The sequence below is a fragment of the Orbicella franksi genome, chromosome 9 (genome assembly GCF_964199315.1).
Source record: "Orbicella franksi chromosome 9, jaOrbFran1.1, whole genome shotgun sequence".
Lineage (NCBI taxonomy): Eukaryota > Metazoa > Cnidaria > Anthozoa > Scleractinia > Merulinidae > Orbicella > Orbicella franksi.
The window spans coordinates 13,893,674-13,913,471 of NC_138153.1; the positions used below are offsets into that span (position 1 = coordinate 13,893,674).

A 19,798-nucleotide genomic window follows, 5' to 3' on the forward strand; every position below is an offset into this window, starting at 1 on the left:
GTACTTTGAACTCACTTGTGAGTTCAACGTACCAAGTACCAACATCACCACTTTTTTGTGATGTTGGTATCCTCATTAAAGATTACTACTACTTGCGCCCCGAAACGTGTTTCGGGGCGAAAGAAGATAAAGTGTCACGCGACGAGTCCCAAGAAGGACGAAACAGCTGTCCACTGTTGCGATCCTACTTTATCGGTTCTTGTCATGTTGGTGTCTCGAAACGTTTTTCACGCAGTATCAGCCTTGCAGTCTATTGTTTGTCTTTATATATATATTTTTGGCTGATCAGATCTCCTGTAGATCCTACGTTGGCAGCGTTTATCATATGAAATAATGTGTGTTTTATGATGCCTTATTTCTTTAGAAAACTACACACGCTAGAAAACATACTGTTTTTCCAATGCATTGACAGGATGATTTCTATTCGCTTCAATTTACTCCAATCTAAATCGACTTAAGTTCGAACGGCAAACGTCTAACCTCAAACTCCAGTTGGAGAGCTACGTATGTGGTGGCATCCCTTGACAACAAGGGAGGCAAAGAAGAGGGAGTCTGGGATCGAGGTTGCAAATATAGTTCGTCCTGATCCACGTGTCAATGATAGTAGTTGAGGTAATCCTTGAGGCTTCTAGGGAGGGGTAGGAAGGGAATCTTGTCTGCTGGAGGGCGTGCCAGTTGCTGTCGGATGCGAAGGCGGCAGCTTTGAAGTAGTCTGGGCGGAGTTTCTGGTAAAATTGATCAGAAGTATGTAAATATTGCTCACAATAAAACAACATGCAAAATGAACCATTTACAATCGTTCATTCAAATAGCGAATAAATTGAAGGCTGCCAACTCCTTGGGTTCATTTTACTAAACAAAACAAATTATCTGAAAATTAATTACTGGAAATTCAATTTCATTATTTACATAAAAGTAGATAAGACTGTGGACAATATCCCTTAAAAGAACCGCAATTCGTATTCTGGGTATCTGGCTTGACTTTATTTTAACCCCTGAGACATAGATTTAACGGAAACCCTTCTCTTGCTTAGTGAAAAATAACCAGCTGGCTGAGAGCCATATCCGAGACAAAAATAAGTTCTGTAGAAGTTGTTTCTGTTTATTTGCAGTTTTCCTTTAAAATGTACCCTAACATACAAACTGAAAAAAAAACAAAAAACAGTCAGTGCTGTTAAGAGGGCCCCTCTCAGAATTTTTTGTAGATACTAAACAGACTTATGGCTACTAGGTTGAAAGCTTTTTTTACTAGTTTTATTTACATACCAGCTTTAGTCTGAAGTATCTTTCTGCATGCAGTATCAGTAGCCAAGTCTGCAGGTCTTTTACTCTGCAAGTTTCTCTGGTAAACATTTGCTCCGTAATCTATAAGCAGTGAGGTGCAATCTTCATATCCGCACAGAGCTGCAGTATGTAAAGGAGCTTGGTGTCTTTTAATGGCATTAGGATTGGCCCCAGCATGAAGTAAAATTCTCACACATTTCACGTAACCTCGAAGGCAGGCAACATGCAAAGCTGTTCCAAATTGATTCTCCGATTTCTCTAGGTCAGCACCCATCTCCATTAGTATTTCTAGGCAGTGAACGTGTCCATTTAATGCTGCCTCATGTAGTGGTGGGAAGGTCACTGTCAATGAAGGATTCACTTCAGCCCCAGCTTCTATTAAAAGATGAGCACACTTTAATGATCCTTTGGCACATGCAAAACACAGTGGGGTACTTCCATCTATGTTACGTGCATTTACCTGTAAAAATAAATGAAGAACAACCAAAGTAAGGTTTAACTTTTGTTCACTGTAGTGCAACAGTCTAACAGTTGGCAGGGCCATTTTACTCTGACATGTTGTGTTCTTTATCTTCTTCTGGAGCATAGCCTTTTAAAAGGTAGCCTGCATTGCAGCTGGACGTGTCACAAAATCCCTGGTATAGTCCTGACTATACCGGCAGGAACATTCACTTGGCTGATGCCCTACTCGTCCTGAACCTGACCAGTTAGCCTACTCACATGCTACACAAAGATAAATGAGTAAAATTTGTGATTGGGAGGTTTGGTGGTCTAATGGTTAGTTTGCTGGATTTAAGATTGAGCAGGCCAGGTTCAGGCCCTGGCAGGGGTCACATTGTGTTGTGTTCTTAGGAAAGACACTTAACTAAAACAGTGCCCCTCTCTCTGCAGGTGTATTTATGGGCATTAATGAATAACTTCAAAGCTGGGAGTAACCCAGTAATGGACTAGCATCCCATCCTGGGGAAGTAGAAATTCTCCTTGTGACTTCATGCTTTTGAAACTGGAAATAAGTAATAGCCTATGGACCAAAATGCTGTGCCAAAACGCCAAGGCTCAAACAAAGACATAAGACCCTTTTGATAGTTTGCAAAAACTATGGCAAATTAATGTTGCAAGGGAGGGGGAGAAAGGGGGGAAGGTGGGAAAGGGAGAGAGGCAGTGAGCTCACCAATGATTCAATCACTCCAAGTTATCACAACCATATTGTCATTCGATCAGACACTCTCATGTCCAAACATCAAGATCCTCTACACATCATATTACAAAATGGGTTTGTCAGAAATGCTGCTAAGTGAAATACTTGTATGATATTTTTTGGTTACCTAACTTTTGCATTTGTTCCTTGATATAAAGAAAAACACTGATGTTCTTATCTGTAAGAAGGGTTGGAAGGGTGGGGATATTTCTGTCATGTTTATCCTAGTTCTATAGCTCAGTCTTAATTAGCTGTTTTAAATATTTCCTTGTGTTTGGTTTGCATATTTGGGGTAAAAAGGCATTTTGGAGTAAAAAAGCATTTTCATGCAATATTGAAGATCCAAGACTTTCATTATTTTAGGCTGGCATCACAGCCCTAACAGATTAACCTCCTGATATGGCCATCTCACACTATACACTGCTGCTAACTAAATTATTGACATGTCCATGATAGCTGCATGCGCTGGCCATAATTCCAGGCTCTACAGCAATAATACATACATCAGCTCCTTCGGCAATCAGGACATCTACCACCTCAGGATAACCACCAAGACACGCTTCATGCAAAGGTGTCATAAGATCAACAGTTCCACCATTGATATGAGCTCCAAAAGAAACCAGCAATTTTATAAGCTCAACATCTCCACGTCTTGCTGCAACATGGAGAGCTGTTTGCTGGTTGTGTGGGTTAACAAAGTTCACAGAGACTTCTTTACATGCCAGCAAATTCTTTATGTATTCTAGTGAATGACTGTTATCTCTGATTGCTTGCAAAAGAAACTCATTCGAGTCCATCATTTAATTGAGCTGGAGAAAAACAAGATATAAATGTCAGACTTTATAAAACGATTGAAATACTGCATGCATTCTTATTGGTTGATGTGTTTAGATTAGAGTACAAGTATGTAAAAATGGTTGTCATGTTTTAGATTTGCACGTTTTTTACAAATACTTTATAAAAGCAATAGAGTACTTTTTCTGTGTTAACATAGCCTCATCTAGAAACTTGCGCTGTTGGGAGAATTGCTGAAAGTTATGCAAACCTGAGATGGATTCGAGGGTTTGCTCAACAGTCTTGAATTTTCCCAACCCCCTTGTGTTTAGATGAGGCTATGTAAACACGGAAAAAGTACTCTACTGCTTAAATACTAGACAGAACAACATAAAATTGTGTCTGTGTTTTTTTTTAAATATGCATTATGCATTAAAAAAAAAAAACAAAAACAAAAAGAAACAAACAAAAAAACAACAGATACAATAATATTGTCAATCTTATGTCTTGCTGTAGTCAATTAAGGAAAATATCGTGTTCCAATGTGATACTAATGGTATCATATCGGTCCTCCTAGGAGCGGAGGACATTTCACAAGAAAAAAATACCGCCTTTGATTATTAAGTCTATGATCAGGCGAGACTTGCATCATTGTCATGTAAAGTTGCGGCTTGCGGCATCTTGTCGGCGGAAACGCTTCAAAGTTCTTTCTTACATCATGTGTCTTTTTGAGTGTCCGTGCAAAGCAGCAATCACCTCAAGACTTGAGCTAGCGGAGAAATCTTCGCTTATTTCCTCAATCATTTCCGAGTGTATTCTTGAAAGCGACAATGGGCCATTTCCCGGCCCCGATTATCAACAAGGCCTGGTCACAAAGTAACATAACAATAAACACCCTGTAGAGCAGGGACAGTATTGATACGCAGTTAAAAAACCAGGGCAAATAACTAGGTCGCTTTATAAGCATTTCCTAAGTATTTTTTTTTAAATAAATAGGTCTAGGTATATTGTTTTACAGTTGTAGGATAGAAGGTTTCAGGGTAGCTTTGGCAAAATCAGAAACTGTCGACTCATCTCAACCTACCCCGTGGGGGCGCAATTTTTATTCCCGCGCTTGAGTAGAGTAGCACTTGATCAGTCTCACGCGGTCGTGTTGCAACGCCATAAGATGCGGAGAGAAGGACAAGAGGAATGCAGTGATTTCTAGCGAAAAGTCGTTTATCAAGACCGTATAAAAGTCATGAGGAGCAAAGTTAAGGACAAGTCAACTGTTGTGCAATTATTTGAGGAAAATGTTTGCTCCGAAGGGGTTGAAATCAGACAAGGGTCAAAACATTGATCGAGTAGGTTTAGCTCCAGACGGTTCAAGCTCAGAGTTTTCTGAAGATGACACTCCGCTCGCCGTACGTTTGAATTCGCAAGGAGGTGATGCTGAAAAGCAGCGTCCACGGGCTGCATTATCCAAGAAAGTGGGGTTTGTCATCCCACGGAAAAAGAAACAGGCAAATGGTACGAACTTTCATGTGACTTTTTGATTACGTTGGCTGTACATTTCGCAAACATGTGTTTACAAGTCGTGTTCGTTGAGTTCAAATAATCATAATTAAGACTTAAACTAAGCTTAAACTACTCTGTTTTATCTCGGTTAATCACTGCTCATTTTTCAATTGCCCTGCCTTTTAGAACTTCTTCAAGTTTCCAATTTCAATGCGAGAGAGGGGAAGGAACTACTTCGACATGTCATACAGTCGTATCGAGACACTGCGGTTGGAGCAACGTTCAAATTCGAAAAGCTAGAGCTTGTTCACAACGATCAGCTTTCTCGCGAGGTAAAGAATTCAATGTTTTACCCTAACTGCTACCGAAATAAACCATGAAGTCATTTTTACATCACTTTGCAATACTTTAGCTCGTCTTTTGCCTTGTTTAGTTCCAGGACAAAAAACAACACATGCGAACTGACGAAGGGCGAAATGCCAGGGAACTTGAAGATAAATTTGCGTTCCTTTACACCGTTGACCGGGACGAGGTTTGTATCTAGTTTTATTTTTAGAATTCTACATAACTTTACGACGATTACTCGTTTCATTTTCGTGTTTCAACTTACGTGCAGTTCTTTGATCTGATTTCCCCCATGCAGTGAAATAAATGGTTTGTTTGATCAATGTAGTAATTCTTAAGTACGATGTTTTTCCAGGAAATTCTCTCGGTTTATTAATTCGAACGGTAAAAGTTAAAGTAAGCTTCCCTCTAGCTATAAGCCGTCCCTACTAATGCGAAACATTTTGCAGAAAGTTTGTTGGTGTTTTACAGATTTACATAAATTGTGGAGTAGTGTGATACACGAGGACAACGCGTTATAAACGTGAGATTTGCTGGTTATTATTGATTTTATTGGGAAAAGAATGGCATTGTGCGTTTCCAGTTTTTGCCTGGCGTTAAGATTCAGGAATATATACCGACTGCTGGAGATAAGATAGGCAATTTTGATGTGTTCATTCTCAATTCGCGACCGTGGAATACAATTTTTTTTGTGTGGGTATGATGAAAAGAGCAACGCATGTCTGTGATATTCGATATCACACACATCTGCCTGTTGATTGTCTGCTAAAGGAAAGAAGTACGAATTATGTCACAAATTTGGAGTTTTAACTTAAACATTTATATTGTGACTGAAAGCTTGGAGTAACATGTAATGTTTTGAGAGTTTAATCATTTTGTAGAAATGCCTTCTATTTTAATTTGTTCCAAAAAATTCTGTTCTTCAGATGGTTGTAAGGAAGATATGTGTTTACAAACACTGGTTTTGTTATTCAAAGTCCCAGACAGGGAATCAAAAGAATTCTTTGTTTCAGCAGTAAATAGTTCTCAGGTTGGCACAGTAATAAAAATAGGTGATGGCACAGATATCTTTGCTGTAGATGGTCACCTGTACCAGGAATTGAATCATGCTATTCCCTCCCCCCGAAACAAAAACAAAAATTCAATGAACATTAGATGGGCATTTCCTTAGCACAAGGAAATGCATTATTAGATGCTTTAAACAAATAAAAGAAATGAGGGGACCAAGGTAGAGATTAGTGGTACCAGGGCTTGAAATTGCGACTCACTGGTCGCCAATGTGACCAAAAATTGAGCACTGGCAACTAAATTTTCAGAACTGGTCACCAGCTGACAACTCGCGTTTTGTCCGATAACTAAAGAAAACCACGACACAACTTTTGTTTTTAAATCTTTATATAAGGAAATCAATCGGATGTGGTAGCTAGTATACAACTCACCTTTCCGTCCCCAGTAAAATAATGTCTGAATATTACAAGATAATCGAAAAAATTGAATGTATTTTGACATGTCGATACTGCGTTCACGACGCGCCATATTGTTTCAGCGGCTTCTTCCGAAACTGGGATCGCAGGCGCACTTCAACACCATGTGCTTTTCATTTGCCGTGAAAATGACAGCAGATACCAATCCATTCAAGGAATTACGTGAGTTTTTACGTGTGGGGAATGAAGATTCAGCCAAAAGGTTCATCCAAACTTTGAATCCTTATCAGTTGTTGATGTAGGGAAGGTGGATTTCACCAAACTGTTGACAGCGAAAGGTATTTGCGAAGAAGTAGCAAAGGGAAAATGCGCAATGACCCGTGTTTGTCTCACAATGAAAACCACGGACTTAAAACGTCTTATGTTTTGCTTCATTTAAAATGACTATGGAGACAACCCTTACCTTCGGACCTGAGGTGCAATGCTCACAAACTTGATTGTGGGCGGTGTCATCGTATGTGATGCAACTCTATAACTAAATGTTACTTGTGTTGTTTCTAATTGGTTGCGCTCCTCAATTGTGACTTTTCTTGAATGCAAAGTAACGTATAAAATCGTGTTCTTGTGTAAGTTATATATAAAATAAGTTGGCGACCAAAATTTTTCTGTTCGTCGCCAACTGGCTCCCGAACAAAAAAGTTAATTTCGAGCCCTGGGTACAAAGAGATTGGTAAATATAAAGTGGTGTTAGGACTTAAGTGACTGAAAATGGCAAGCTCTTCGTATGTAAAGCTGATTTATCATTTTGAATGAGTCACTGCTGGTATAAAATAAAATGCTATCTTGGTTAAGAATGAAAAACTTATCCTTTTGTAGCAGCTTTTAACCTTGCCGTGTCAAGTACATGTAAGTGGCAAGTGTCACTTTGCCCTTGAAAATGTTACATTCTATAACTTGGCTGAGCTCTATCCAGCAAGAGGCAAGTGTCACATTGTCTCTTAAAATGCTATCTAGCATAAGAATCTCTGGTGGTAACTCTTACCTGTGCCCCTGTCCAGCTAGTGACAAGTGTTACATTGTCTCTCAAAATGCTATTTCCTGTGGCAATTTTCAACTGTGCCACTCTCCTGTAAGTGGCAACTGTGATATTGTCTCTCAAAATGTTATCTCTTGTGACAAATTTACCTGAGCTCTATCCAGCAAGAGGCAATTGTCACCTTGTCTCTTACAGTGCTATCTAGCGTAAGAATCTCTGGTGGTAACTCTTACCTGTGCCCCTGTCCAGCCAGTGACAAGTGTTACATTGTCTCTCAAAATGCTATTTCCTGTGGCAATGTTCAACTGTACCCCTCTCCTGTAAGTGGCAAGTGTGATATTGTCTCTCAAAATGTTATCTCTTGTGACAAATTCACCTTCACCCTGTCCAGTCTGTATCAAGTGTGGCGTTGTCTCTCAAATTTGTTATCTACTGTGGCAACTTTAGACTATGCATCTGTTTGGAAATTGGCAAGTGTTACATTGTCCCTCAAAATTGTACATGTATTTCCTGTGGCAACTGTGCCCTTCTCCAGTATGTAGCAAGTGTCACTTTGTCCCTCAAAATGCTATCTTCCGTGGCAACTTTAAGCTATGCCCCTGTCTGGAAATTGGCAAGTCTTATAATTGTTATTGTCCCTCAAAATGGTATTTCCTGTGGCAGCTGTACCCCTGTCTAGTCGGTGGCAAGTGTCAGATTGTCCCTCAAAATGCTGTCTTCCATTGCAACTTTCAACTGCAGCCTTGCATGTGTTTCAACTGTCCAGTTGTGGTTAAGATGTTCAAAAGGATCATAGAAAAGGTTGCATGTCTGGTAGTGTGTTATAAATCATTCAAATTTTAAGTAAGAAGGGTGAGAAAGTGTTTCCAAGCTGAACAGATTGAGAGGTGAAGTGGAAGTGGAATTACCCTGCTTTACATGTGCATGTAGGCTCCTTTTGAAATCCAGCAACCTACTGACTCTATTAGGCGAATCAGCAAATCCTAAAATCTGTGAAATACAACAAATGCATTCCAGAAAACAGATTTATTTGACTAACAATACTTGCGTCACTTACAAGATTAAACTTAAAGCACTGTTAGAAAGTTTGATGTTAGCTCTCTGCTGGACGACGGATGTATGTGTGGTTCTTGCTGTTCATCTATGTAGTTAGTTGTTAAATAACTATTAGGTGATAATATTATGATAGTATTTATCAACAAATTGGTTTTTTTTTTTGATTCAATTTTAATATTTTCTTAATTTTACTAAATCTTAGGTGAATACATTTTACTTTATATTTTAGTCTCCCTAATTAGTAGAGCACTTGTGCTCAGCTATTAAGACTGAGACTTAAATAAAGTTTTCAGTCATTCAGTCATTCCTTCATTCAGTTCACTATTAAGTATTTAAATTCAATATTATTTCAAACTGTACACATTGTCTTATAGAGCACTCAAATTTTCAATGGCCGACTGCACAATATAACACCTCTTACTTTTAAGAGTCATGTTGTGCTTGTAATACTTATCCAGTTCCTCATTCCCAGGTAGGGGATTGGGTCAGAAATGGTGATATTAATCATTAATTTCCTTGAGATTTTTTTGTATACTGAGACTAAGCTGCCTTTCTGTATACAGGCCAAGAAAATTTGTGAGGTGGGACTTGAGGTTGGTTCGTCATCAATATCATGTTTGGGAGATCCCTCAATGGGTAAGTGGTAAAACTGAATATGGGAAACATGTTTATCAGTCAAAACAGGTTAGTAGCTAAGAAAATAGTCTCATGGCTAAGATTTTCATCGAGCTGGTCACCATTTTTTGCGAGAGATCTGAGACAAAATTTTCATCCCGAATCTTTTGCAATGCCTTGAATGCAAGGCTACCAAGATCCGTGTTTACATGGTGGTGGACACAGTACTCAGAAAGAGAACACCCTAAACAAGTGCTCCAAACAAGAATTATTTCAATTACATTACTCATTATAGTGGCACCGATACTCAAGGTAGTCAGGAAGTGATTCCAAACTTTTCATTTAGACGGTTGGATATGGTTCAGATATCGAATGATTGTACGTTTGTAACCTAAAAACTGTACGTTGTCCTTTACCGAGTGATCGCCCACCAAAATCCAGCTGGCAATCACCACCTTCTCAGCTGGCAAATTTTGCCGGCAGCCGGTGCTTAGTGACAACCCTGCCATAAAAACAAGCTACCTAGAATATCTTTTTCTCAGTAGGCAGGGTAGGAAAAGAAATTGAAATCCACTTGCCCAGTGGGCTAGTAAATTTCAGTTTCACTTGCGGCCACTAAAATGCTACTGGCTGATATGGCAGCCGGTATGGCAATCAGAGGACAAATGTGAACAAAGTATGCTTGGATTCCTAACTTATTCATGCTTTCAACTCAATGGTTAACTAATCTTGCAGTCTTAAGGTTTGAAATAGCGTCTGGTGGGAAATTATCATTTATCAAGCTGACATTTTCATTCAGACTCGCAAAACTACTGAGGTTAATTTTGCTTGCACTGAACTTCTATTTCCACTTGCCCAATAGCAACTTTACTTGCCCCAGGCAATCGGACCTAAGTTTTTTCCTGCCCTGTAGGGTCCGGTCACTCTCTGATCAATTCATCTTTCTCATGTCATACAATTCTACCAAATGTAGAGTGCTTTTCATTTGACCTTGATAGCATGGTTGTCGACAAAACCTCACCCTTGAGTTTAGTTTGAGCTATGGTTCTAGTTTTGGAGAGGTTTTAATAACATCCTTGTTTACTCAATCAGGAGTATATCTTTGCCGCCATGCTGATGTGATATCCAAGAAACCTCTACTTCCGGGTGTACCAGGATATTTGATTGTTTTCAAAGTCATCAAGGTCTGTATACAACTGTCACTGTTTTTAAGAGAACATTGAAGTACACAAGGGTTTCACAAATTGTGGAGACAATGTCCCTAGATCAGCTTGTATCTTGTGCAACTTGAGTCTGTATCTTATTTTATAAATTCAAATAAATAAATTCAAATATACCAGGGTTTCATTAAGGGCCAGGCATCGGGCAAATTGACTGACTGTGAGGAAGGTTTTACCCGCCCGGTTTAACCATCTTGCATTGAGTTTTTTCTTATAAAGAAGTTCAGTTCAAATAGTTTTGTCGCCCGTGAAAACCAGTTGCCCTTCTGCTCAAAAAGTTAATGAAACCTCTGAATATATAATTTATTACATCCATGGTTACAATTGTAAAAATTAAGATGGCGGTGTGAGTATGGCCTGAAAAAAAGGGTCAGTGACTCATTTCCTTATACAAAGAATCCCTTTTAATGCACTTAACTTGCTAATATGACCTTATTTTTGTGGGCCTTTGGTGGCCAGATTAATGGGTTTCCACTGTATAGTGCAAGATGCCATGTTCAAAATTTATTATTGCACTATTACACCATTAACCATTAAGTCAGGAAATTTTGTGCAAAATATTAGCCCTTATTGTACTGTAGAGTCAGATTTTTTTCATCATTCGCACGTGTGTTATGCAATTGGCATGATTTTTGGATGACACAGGATGTATTTTCAAAACTAGAAGCTGGAATACTAGAAAATGACATAATATTGGAACAAAAAAAAAAACCTTATTTGATGGTTTGACTTGTCATACCTGTGGGCAATTTACTCATTGCTGATATTTTTATTTTCCTACTTTAGCACTTGGAAAAATACCGGGCAACTCACAAAATATTTGGATGCATTGTATGTTAAACCATCGAATAAGGTGTATATATTTACTATTTACCCCCTTCTCTCTACAGGGTAAAGTGAAACCAGTCACAGAAAGGAGTGGAGCTGTAACAGATCTACTTGAGCCGTCACCAAACTTTAACTGTCATGTGTCACGCTCCATCCAGAGTCTTCCAGCCAACAGTCCGCTTAGCCTAGTGTTTGAATATTCACAGGTCAGTAAGTTGTTGCTTGTACTGTTTTCTTTTGTTGATGTACATTGAATTTTGTATATAGAGTTTTTAGGGTGTGTTTCTTTGGGCAGTCTGCATCAGGATCAATGATCCAAGCTCACTTGGATCATGGTGCATCAGAAGAGCTGACAAATCTGTGACCAGAGTGGATTCATTAGTTCCTTTGATGTGTCATGATTGCTGTGATCTTAGATCACTGATCCTGATCCAGATAATTAATAACAATATTTAAATGGAGCACGAGAACAATTTGAATTTGAACTTGCCCTTCAGACAAGTAACTCTCAATTTTCGTTTGCCCAGGGCAAGCGCATGCTTATTTTTGTTTCCCTTTTTGTGACTTGATTGGCAAATGACTTTTCTGCACCTTTGTCTGTTGCGCAAGTGGATGCAAAAAGTTACCTGCTCCACAGGAAAATCCACTTGTCCCAAAAGAACCGAGTGGCACTTTCCGTGAGCCCTGTTTAAGGAGTGTAACACCAAAAAAGCTAACATTATGTTAATTAGGGTGGCCTTCATAAACTACTGTTCACAAATTGATTAAAAATTGATAAAAAAGGCTAGAAAATAAAGATATACTAGTTAATTAAAAAAAACCCAACCAATTAAAATAACAACTGAGAAATGCTCAAACTAAAAAAGGTTTTTAAAAAATCAAAATCAGATCATCCTAAAGTGAAGCTCCCTTACATAGCAGGTGACTTATCAAGTTTCAAATCTAATAGAATTATCTCTCTCCATAATAAATGGAAATCCTATGAAGAATTGTCTTTAAGTGGCAATAATTAATTCTCTACTTTTAGTTATATGGAACTACCTTGTAAGTAATTTCATTCACAAACATACATACATTCACAAACATACATTAAAATAATGCATACAAGTAATTTAATTAGTGGTGATAAGTAACTCTTCATTTCTGGTTAATTATGGAATATTTATCTTGTAAGTAATTTTAACATGTACAAAACTTTGCATGTAAGAAGTTTAATAACTACACACCTATATATAAAAAGAAACTGTAATATGATAATACCTTTTGAAGAAGACATTCAATAAAGGAAGAAGACGAAAAATGTCACTTATCAAGTTGTCATTTTTTTTTTTTCAGTATTATTTCTATGAATATGCTGAAGAGGGCGATGACCTTCACGTGAAAAGGCCCAGGCAGTGTCTCCCGTATGCTCTCCTTACCTTTACCATGGTAGATTCATCTGCTCCTCCTCAAGAGCCTTCTGTTTTGCAGGTGAGTTGTCAATGTTCCCAGGATTCTCATTAAGTGCCAGGCACCAGCTAAAAAAAATCAGCTACTATGATATCTGAGCTGCCTACTATCTGTGAAATAACACTTGCGTAAGTTGTGAAGAGTAATTTAGGGAAAACACAGGTTTTTTCGAGCGTAACTTAACACCTGGCTGTCATTGTCTCAGATGTCATTCGGTCTCAAAAGAATGAAATCTTTGCAGATTTTAGTTTAAGAACTGTGAAGATCACGTTTTTTCTGCAGTTCACATTTGTAGCATTTCATCCACATACTTGCCACATTATTAGTTGGTCAATAGTCATTGACTTGATTTGATGCTTGGGCAGTGGTTGTGCAGCAATGAGTGTTTGTTTCCCACCAGTGTGGCCCAGTTTCATGTCCCAGATCTTACACAATACATGGTTTAGTTCTTTTGTCATTTATTGTCCTCACCTCTAAGTATTTTTCTTCGGGATCTCCAGTTTTCCTCCCTCCACAGAAACCAGCACTTCTAAATTTTAATTCAACTTGAAATCAGAAGGCAAATAACCACTCCTTAGATACATGTAGTCCATCAGTTATAGACCCTTTTAGTGATACAGCGGCCATTTTGGATTCCATTGTGTCAAATAGCTCTTATGTGATGCTTAGGGGGAAGATACTTTTAATTTGCCCCCTGGGCATCCCATAATAGCTATTTGAAACAATGAAATTCAAAATGGTTGCAGTGTCAGTGAAATGGGGATACTGTTGTTCACATTTTGTAGAGCGGTTTTCAATTGAGTGCCATGAAACCAAGACTAAACCAATTACTTACCAATTAGCCTGCTCAGCCAATCTCAAACCATAGTAAAACCAAAACCAAAGTAATTGCCCATTTACTCAGATACTCAATTGAAAACTGCTCTATACTGTCTGTGATTTTTGATTGGATTTTTCTTTCAAGGAGGAGCTGCCAGCTACTGACAACAATGGATTTTTATCTCCAGTATCATCTACGTTGAGACATGAAACAAGTAAGTTCCTTGTTCATGTTCTTTCATGTGTGGTTCTCACTTATTGGGTTTCTGGATCTGTTATATTATTGAGAAAATTACTTTGACGCTACTTCATTGTGGGCCAAGAGGAGGCCAATTTATCATTAATTTTAAATAATGTGCAGGTGTTTATAATTTTCTCCATCATTTGATAAATGAGTTATCGCATGAAAGCTGGAGCAATTAAGGATTCACAATAATCGTAATGTTTGAGAATTCTTTCAAATTGCACTTGCCTAAGTACTCGTTCAATTGTGAGAGAATTTGTATAGGTAATCATACAGTTTCGAGTTCAATTTGGAATTAATTTGCATGAGTAAGTTTTTCAAAAAGCTGAAATTGCACGAGCCGCTTCGGCGAGTGTAATTTCAGCTTTTTGAAAAACTCACAAGTGCAAATTAACTCCAAATTGAACGAGAAAAACCGTATGATTACTTATTAATAATATAAACATGAAAAAATTCGCACGGAGGAAGTGCCGGAAGATCTTTCTTGAGGCCATGTTTTCTCATTTGAGAAAACTTTTTTCAAAGTTTCAGCACAAAATTTTCATCATCATTTTATGCGATATCATTTTCTTAGAAAATTTCCTATTGTCTGTCAGTCAATCATACTCCAGAATTTCGATGTGTAATTTACATTGGTGTTACACTTTTTGCACTGATGTTACACTTTTTGCACTGGTGTTACATTTGAACTGCACTGCTCTTAGCCAATCAGAATCGAGTAATTTTTTCATGTGTATTATTAACAAGTTAATATCATTCATAGTGTAACTCATTGAATGCACTTGTGTTTATTTGATTGTTTACCTATACCAATTAATATTTGGTTGTCCCGATGAGGGTTTTTCTATTGTCTTCACCCCTTTTAAATGGCCATTCAAAATTTAATACACTTAAGTTCACTTTGTTTTGGAAAAAGAGATGGCAGGTAAGAGTTCAAAATAGAAGCTGAGGAGTGATAAAAACATTCAAGTACGGGTTTATCATGATTGTCTTGAAGTGACGCCATGTTCACCAAGAAAATGACCTGATGGTGAAAAATATTCAACGTACAACAACCTCTATTAAGCAGCCAACACCTATTAAGTGGCCACCTCCCGTTTCCCTGAGGGTGACCACTTAATAGGGGTTTGACTGTGTAAAATTGGTCGTGGTGAACTTAACAGTTTAACCTAATCAATCTGTTGTTGTCAGGAATCCCAGAGAAGAGGCGAGGAAGAAACAGCCATGTCATTTGGATGGGTTTGGTGGCTAACAAGGACAGAATCTTGGCTGAAGCTCAACTTGTTTGCCATTCTGCACAGAAAATCAAGCCTCCCTTTGAAATGTAAGTTAACTTGCTAATTAAATTTAGGGTTTCAATTTAGGGTTTCAATTTTACTGACATGAAAGTTAAGCATCGGTGTCAGTGGGCATTGATATTCATTATCCAAATTGTCCTAACGTTTGTTCTCTGTTCGCAACTGCGAAGTGTCATTGTCATCATCCTCTCTGTGCTTGAAATAACCCTGCCTCCCTTAACAGAACTGCTCTGCAGTTAGATGTGCTTTGCAGTCTTTCTTTTTGAGCTTTAACTTTTTTCTTTACAAAATTGTTTTTTATTTTTGCCTTTCAGTGGTGAAAAGATTGTGATGAAAGAAAAAATATCCTTCCAGCAGCTGAGATCGTTATTGACTTTCCCTCTGTTTCATTCTGGTCCTCCATCAGTTACAAAAGTTTGTCAAGGTAACCCTGTGATATTTTGCTATACAGTTCTACTTGTGACTGGGCGTTCTAAAGAGACTTCATCTTTGTACACCTCACCTCCACACTCATAGTGGGAGGTGCAGTGGCCTCATGGTTAGTGCGCTAGTCTCCGGATTGAGCGGTCCGGGTTCGAGCCCTGGCCGGGGACATTGTGTTGTGTTCTTGGGCAAGACATTTTACTCTCACAGTGCCTCTCTTCACCTAGGTGTATAAATGGCCCATCAGGCCAGAGCTTATCCGGGTTTCTGTAGCATGAAGCAACTAGGAGTATTTTTACTCCCCCCTGGATGGGATGCTAGTCCATCACAGGGTTACCCCCAGCATTAAGTTCGCTGGTACCCATTTATACACCTGGGCAGAGAGAGGCACTGTGAGATTTAAGTGTCTTGCCCAAGAACACAACACAATGTCCCCTGCCAGGGCTCGAACCCGGACCGCTCAATCTGGAGAGGAGCACACTAATAATAAATCATAATAATAATAATGGACTGGCATCTCATCCAGGCGGGGGTAGAAATGCTCCTAGTCATGGGATAAGCTCTGGCTGTATGGGCCACTTGGCTTGTATGCAGATTTTAGCTTTTTTACCTTACAACCACACTCATAATGTACATGTAGCTCTTACAAGACCCATTTATTTTCCTTGACTTGGGTGTAAAAGTTAAAATTTAAAACTAAGCAATAGCCAGTTGAACAAACTGCTTAGTTTTGTCCATAAAGTTTAAGGAAAATTGAACGGCTGTGGGGACAATTATGTCTGCCTGGTTTGACCATCTAATTGAAAGTTTTTTGTATTATAAAGAAATTCAGTTCAAATACTTTTGCCCACCTGTGAAAACCAGTTGTCCTCCTGCTGAAAACATTAATGAAACCCCTGCCAGGGAGCTTCCTACAAAAGTGAAAAAAATAATTGTTTATAATAGTGGAAGTAGTTTTACTACTGTACTGGGAACAACATCCCACAGAAATGTATGTACCTACATGAAGAGTTGCATGGAAAAAGACCCTAAGTTACTTCTGATAGACTGCAAGATTCTCCTAGCAAATTAGTTTCTGCATCTTTATACAAAAAGGAGAATTTGGCACAAGATCAAGAGTCACTTGGGGCTTGTTTTTAACTGATTTGAAAGTGAAAAATATGCTGCAGTATAATCACTATAATCATTCATTTCAGGCCATACACTTCTATTTGATAACAGTAGTAATTCAACAGAAAATTGTAAAAGATTTTTTTCTGTGTTTTGGCTGTTCCATTTTCATACACATTACCCGCACTACTCTTACATTTTGTCAGCAAAAAAGTGATCTAAGCAAAACTAAATAATGATTGTCATCTCATAGAAAATGTTGCTTTTGTTTTCATTTTCCAGCATCCTTGGTAGGTGGTACTAGCTACTGGCACTGTGATTTACTTCCAGTTGAGGATGATCATGGAAAAATTCAAAAACTTGTCAAGTTTTTCCAAGAAAAAAAATGGGTAAGTAATATTTTCAGGGTTTGTATGGAGATTTGGAAATCTGGAAAAGCATGGAAATCTTAAGACAAGTTTAGCAGAACTGGAAAAGATTATAAAAATGAAATTGTATAGACGTCCAGAGAAATTACTCTGGGGTTACCAATTGCAACTGCTCAATATTTTAAGCTCAGTGGTTTAGTTATTGAGGATAAAACAAGAAAACATGACATTTGAAAGGAAATTCAGTAATTATTACTCAAAATGATAGGTTTGCTACCTATATTTTGATATCAGAGGAACCATATCATTATTCTCCAACTACTGAAACATGAGGGTTATGTCTTGTGTTGATGTATATGATGGTAAAATATAAGATTCAATTTAAGGTAATTCCCCATTATTGCATTGCACATCCCTACTGTCCATAATTTCACACGATTAGCATGCACATTAAAAAATGGCAGATTTTTCTTTATGGCTGGACCTCGCCATAGAGGTAAATCATCATTTTCTCGCAAACAAGTATGGTGACCTATCATTTTTTCTGTTGTTTTGAACTGAGTAATAAATTTCTCTGTGTAAAATAAATATGGACCAATTCTCAGCGTAGAACAAAAAACAGTCGTCGGAAAGATGAATTTAGCAAGCAATCGTGACTACAATCATGGTGCTTATAAGGATTTTTTGGGTCTAAACAAGGTGCTGTTGCTCCTAAATGAAAATAGGGCCCCCTCATTTTTATTTCGAAATTTAAGTTCCTATGATATAAACAATCAATTGGCAAAGTTTCACAAAAATCTCAGTGCAGGTGCTATTTCAGTGGAATGACCTTAAGAAATAGCAATGATTTTTGACCAATCAGCGTGCATATTTTCTAAATACACATTGTGAACCAATAAGTGATAGACGTTACTCAGAATGCAAGTCCATATAATGCAATGTATGTGACTCTGGTTGGGAGAAGTTTGAAATTTTTATCTCTACAAGCTTTTGTCAGTAGTTACTTAACAAAGAATCTACCAGAAGGACGTGTAACAAATGGACAAAAACTTTATACTGAGTTTATTTACATTGTATTACAAATTTCTGTGCAACGGTTTTAAATATATTCTCAAAAGAAATCATTGCTAGCAATAGAGAGTTTAAGCATGACGTTTATGGCAGATGGCAAACGGCAAAAATTACCTCTGATTTTTTATTCTTTTCCTGTAATCCTTAAATAAATCACACAGAAATAGAAAAATGTCTTCTACTATTCACCGCAAATACAAATATTTTCACTCTACTGTACAGACAGCTGAAGACAGACGGCAAAAGTTTCATTTTTGCCGTTTGCCGTTTGACGTAATGTCATGCTTAATCTCTCTAATACCAAATGTCAAAAAAAAATTTTGAAATTCATGTAAAACACATTCAAGTACTGGTGAAATAAAACTGATGATAAAATTTTACCTGTGTTTGCACAATTTCTCTGAGCTGTGAAATTTATTTTCTCAAGTTCCCCTGCAAAATTCTTTTTGGTGTTACTTCAAGCAAGTATTTATATCTTCAGGTTTTGGAAAATGCTAAAAGAACAGTAATATACTTTAAATTATTCTGGTACAAGGTTTTGTCCCTTAAAAATCTGAAATTGTTTGATTTCCTATCAGATTTCGTCTTAATTTCTTTTTCTGGTCTATTGTGTTTTAGGCTGGAATTGTGAAATGTCCCGATGCAAACAGAGTGATATTTCTAATTCCTACCTCTCAAATCACATTGGACCTGGGTGAGTAGATAGTTTATAAGTGATTCTTATGCAATCCAGTGAAGGTTTTACTTGAAGGTTTGATGCCAATGTACAAATTCTCCCTACTCCTGATCTGCCTGCTTCTGAACATTAATCTTGACTGTAATGACGGTGGTTGTGTTTCTCCAACTGACTTGCATGTTTATGTGTCACTGCTAGTATTCCTTTTGTGATAAAATTTCCTTATTAATGTAGGGTTAGTATTAGTAGATCAGCCTTAGTTACATTGAGTAAATGCAATTTAACAGAGTTAACAACAAAGAGCGCAAGTCTTACCAGTAGAATTTAGGTATGCACATGTGCCAGGATTCCATGTGTTCTTGGACCATAGGGCATTGTAGCAGTTTTGCTTTAGTCAGCATTTTCCTAAGTATGGAGACTCTTCCCAGAGGCTGTTTCCCCTCTCCTATCCCTCCCTCTCTTTCCACTGTTTTATCAGTGTGACGGGTTGCCTGTTTTGTCCCTTCTGTGTGGGGGCTCATTGCTGGGTTGCCAAGATGTCCCAGCTATGGGAGTGGTCTCTGTCTAGGAGCTAGTTGGCAATAGTGGAAGCTCCTGGATGTCTTCAGTACTCATCCTCCACTTTGCGAGGCAGTTGTCAACATACAATAAGAGCTATAACATTAATTTTGTTATGCAGGAATCACTGCAGTAGATTCACCTGCAACACTTCATGTTCTCCTCTATGTGAAGAACCAGAAAAGTAACAAAGGTGAGGGTTTGATCCAAAAGTCATTTCCTGTTCCTTTTTTGGGAGAAAAAATGTTGTTGGGCAGCTTGCCATAGAAAAATATAGAATCGTGCGGTAAAAATATGTATTTTCTTGTGTGTATTGTTTTTCCAGTCCCTTTGATTTGGGTAAGTCAAATTTTGGGGCTTTCAGGCTTGGAAACCAAAATTTGTCATTACCCTTTAGATCAGTGCTTAAAACTTGTACCAAAGAATATACAATTTGTACTCAAGTTGGTAAGTATTGCTTGCCATGCCTGCTTTCTGGGAACATGTCACCAGATGGTGCTCTGTG

At 38.0% G+C, this 19,798-nt stretch overlaps 1 protein-coding gene and 1 pseudogene across 2 annotated transcripts in view; one reads left to right on the top strand and one right to left on the bottom strand.

The window, feature by feature from the left end:
- Positions 1 to 338: 338 nt before the first annotated feature.
- Positions 339 to 3,490, bottom strand: LOC145496414 (uncharacterized; annotated as a pseudogene). Its single transcript, XR_014050543.1, has 3 exons — positions 2,986 to 3,490; positions 1,267 to 1,744; positions 339 to 725 (listed from the first exon to the last, which is right to left on the bottom strand). The product of XR_014050543.1 is annotated as an uncharacterized LOC145496414 (transcript).
- Positions 3,491 to 3,612: 122 nt separating this feature from the next.
- LOC145496402 (uncharacterized) overlaps positions 3,613 to 19,798 on the top strand; it is a 42,602-nt gene continuing 26,416 nt past the window's right edge. Inside the window, exons 1-13 of the mRNA XM_081476039.1 lie at positions 3,613 to 4,765; positions 4,940 to 5,085; positions 5,187 to 5,285; positions 9,178 to 9,250; positions 10,322 to 10,413; positions 11,340 to 11,483; positions 12,613 to 12,747; positions 13,691 to 13,760; positions 14,981 to 15,113; positions 15,402 to 15,511; positions 16,903 to 17,009; positions 18,678 to 18,753; positions 19,415 to 19,486. Coding sequence (XP_081332165.1) covers positions 4,549 to 4,765; positions 4,940 to 5,085; positions 5,187 to 5,285; positions 9,178 to 9,250; positions 10,322 to 10,413; positions 11,340 to 11,483; positions 12,613 to 12,747; positions 13,691 to 13,760; positions 14,981 to 15,113; positions 15,402 to 15,511; positions 16,903 to 17,009; positions 18,678 to 18,753; positions 19,415 to 19,486 — 1,474 coding nt within the window. The 5' untranslated portion in view covers positions 3,613 to 4,548. The remainder of the gene's footprint in view (positions 4,766 to 4,939; positions 5,086 to 5,186; positions 5,286 to 9,177; positions 9,251 to 10,321; positions 10,414 to 11,339; positions 11,484 to 12,612; positions 12,748 to 13,690; positions 13,761 to 14,980; positions 15,114 to 15,401; positions 15,512 to 16,902; positions 17,010 to 18,677; positions 18,754 to 19,414; positions 19,487 to 19,798) is intronic.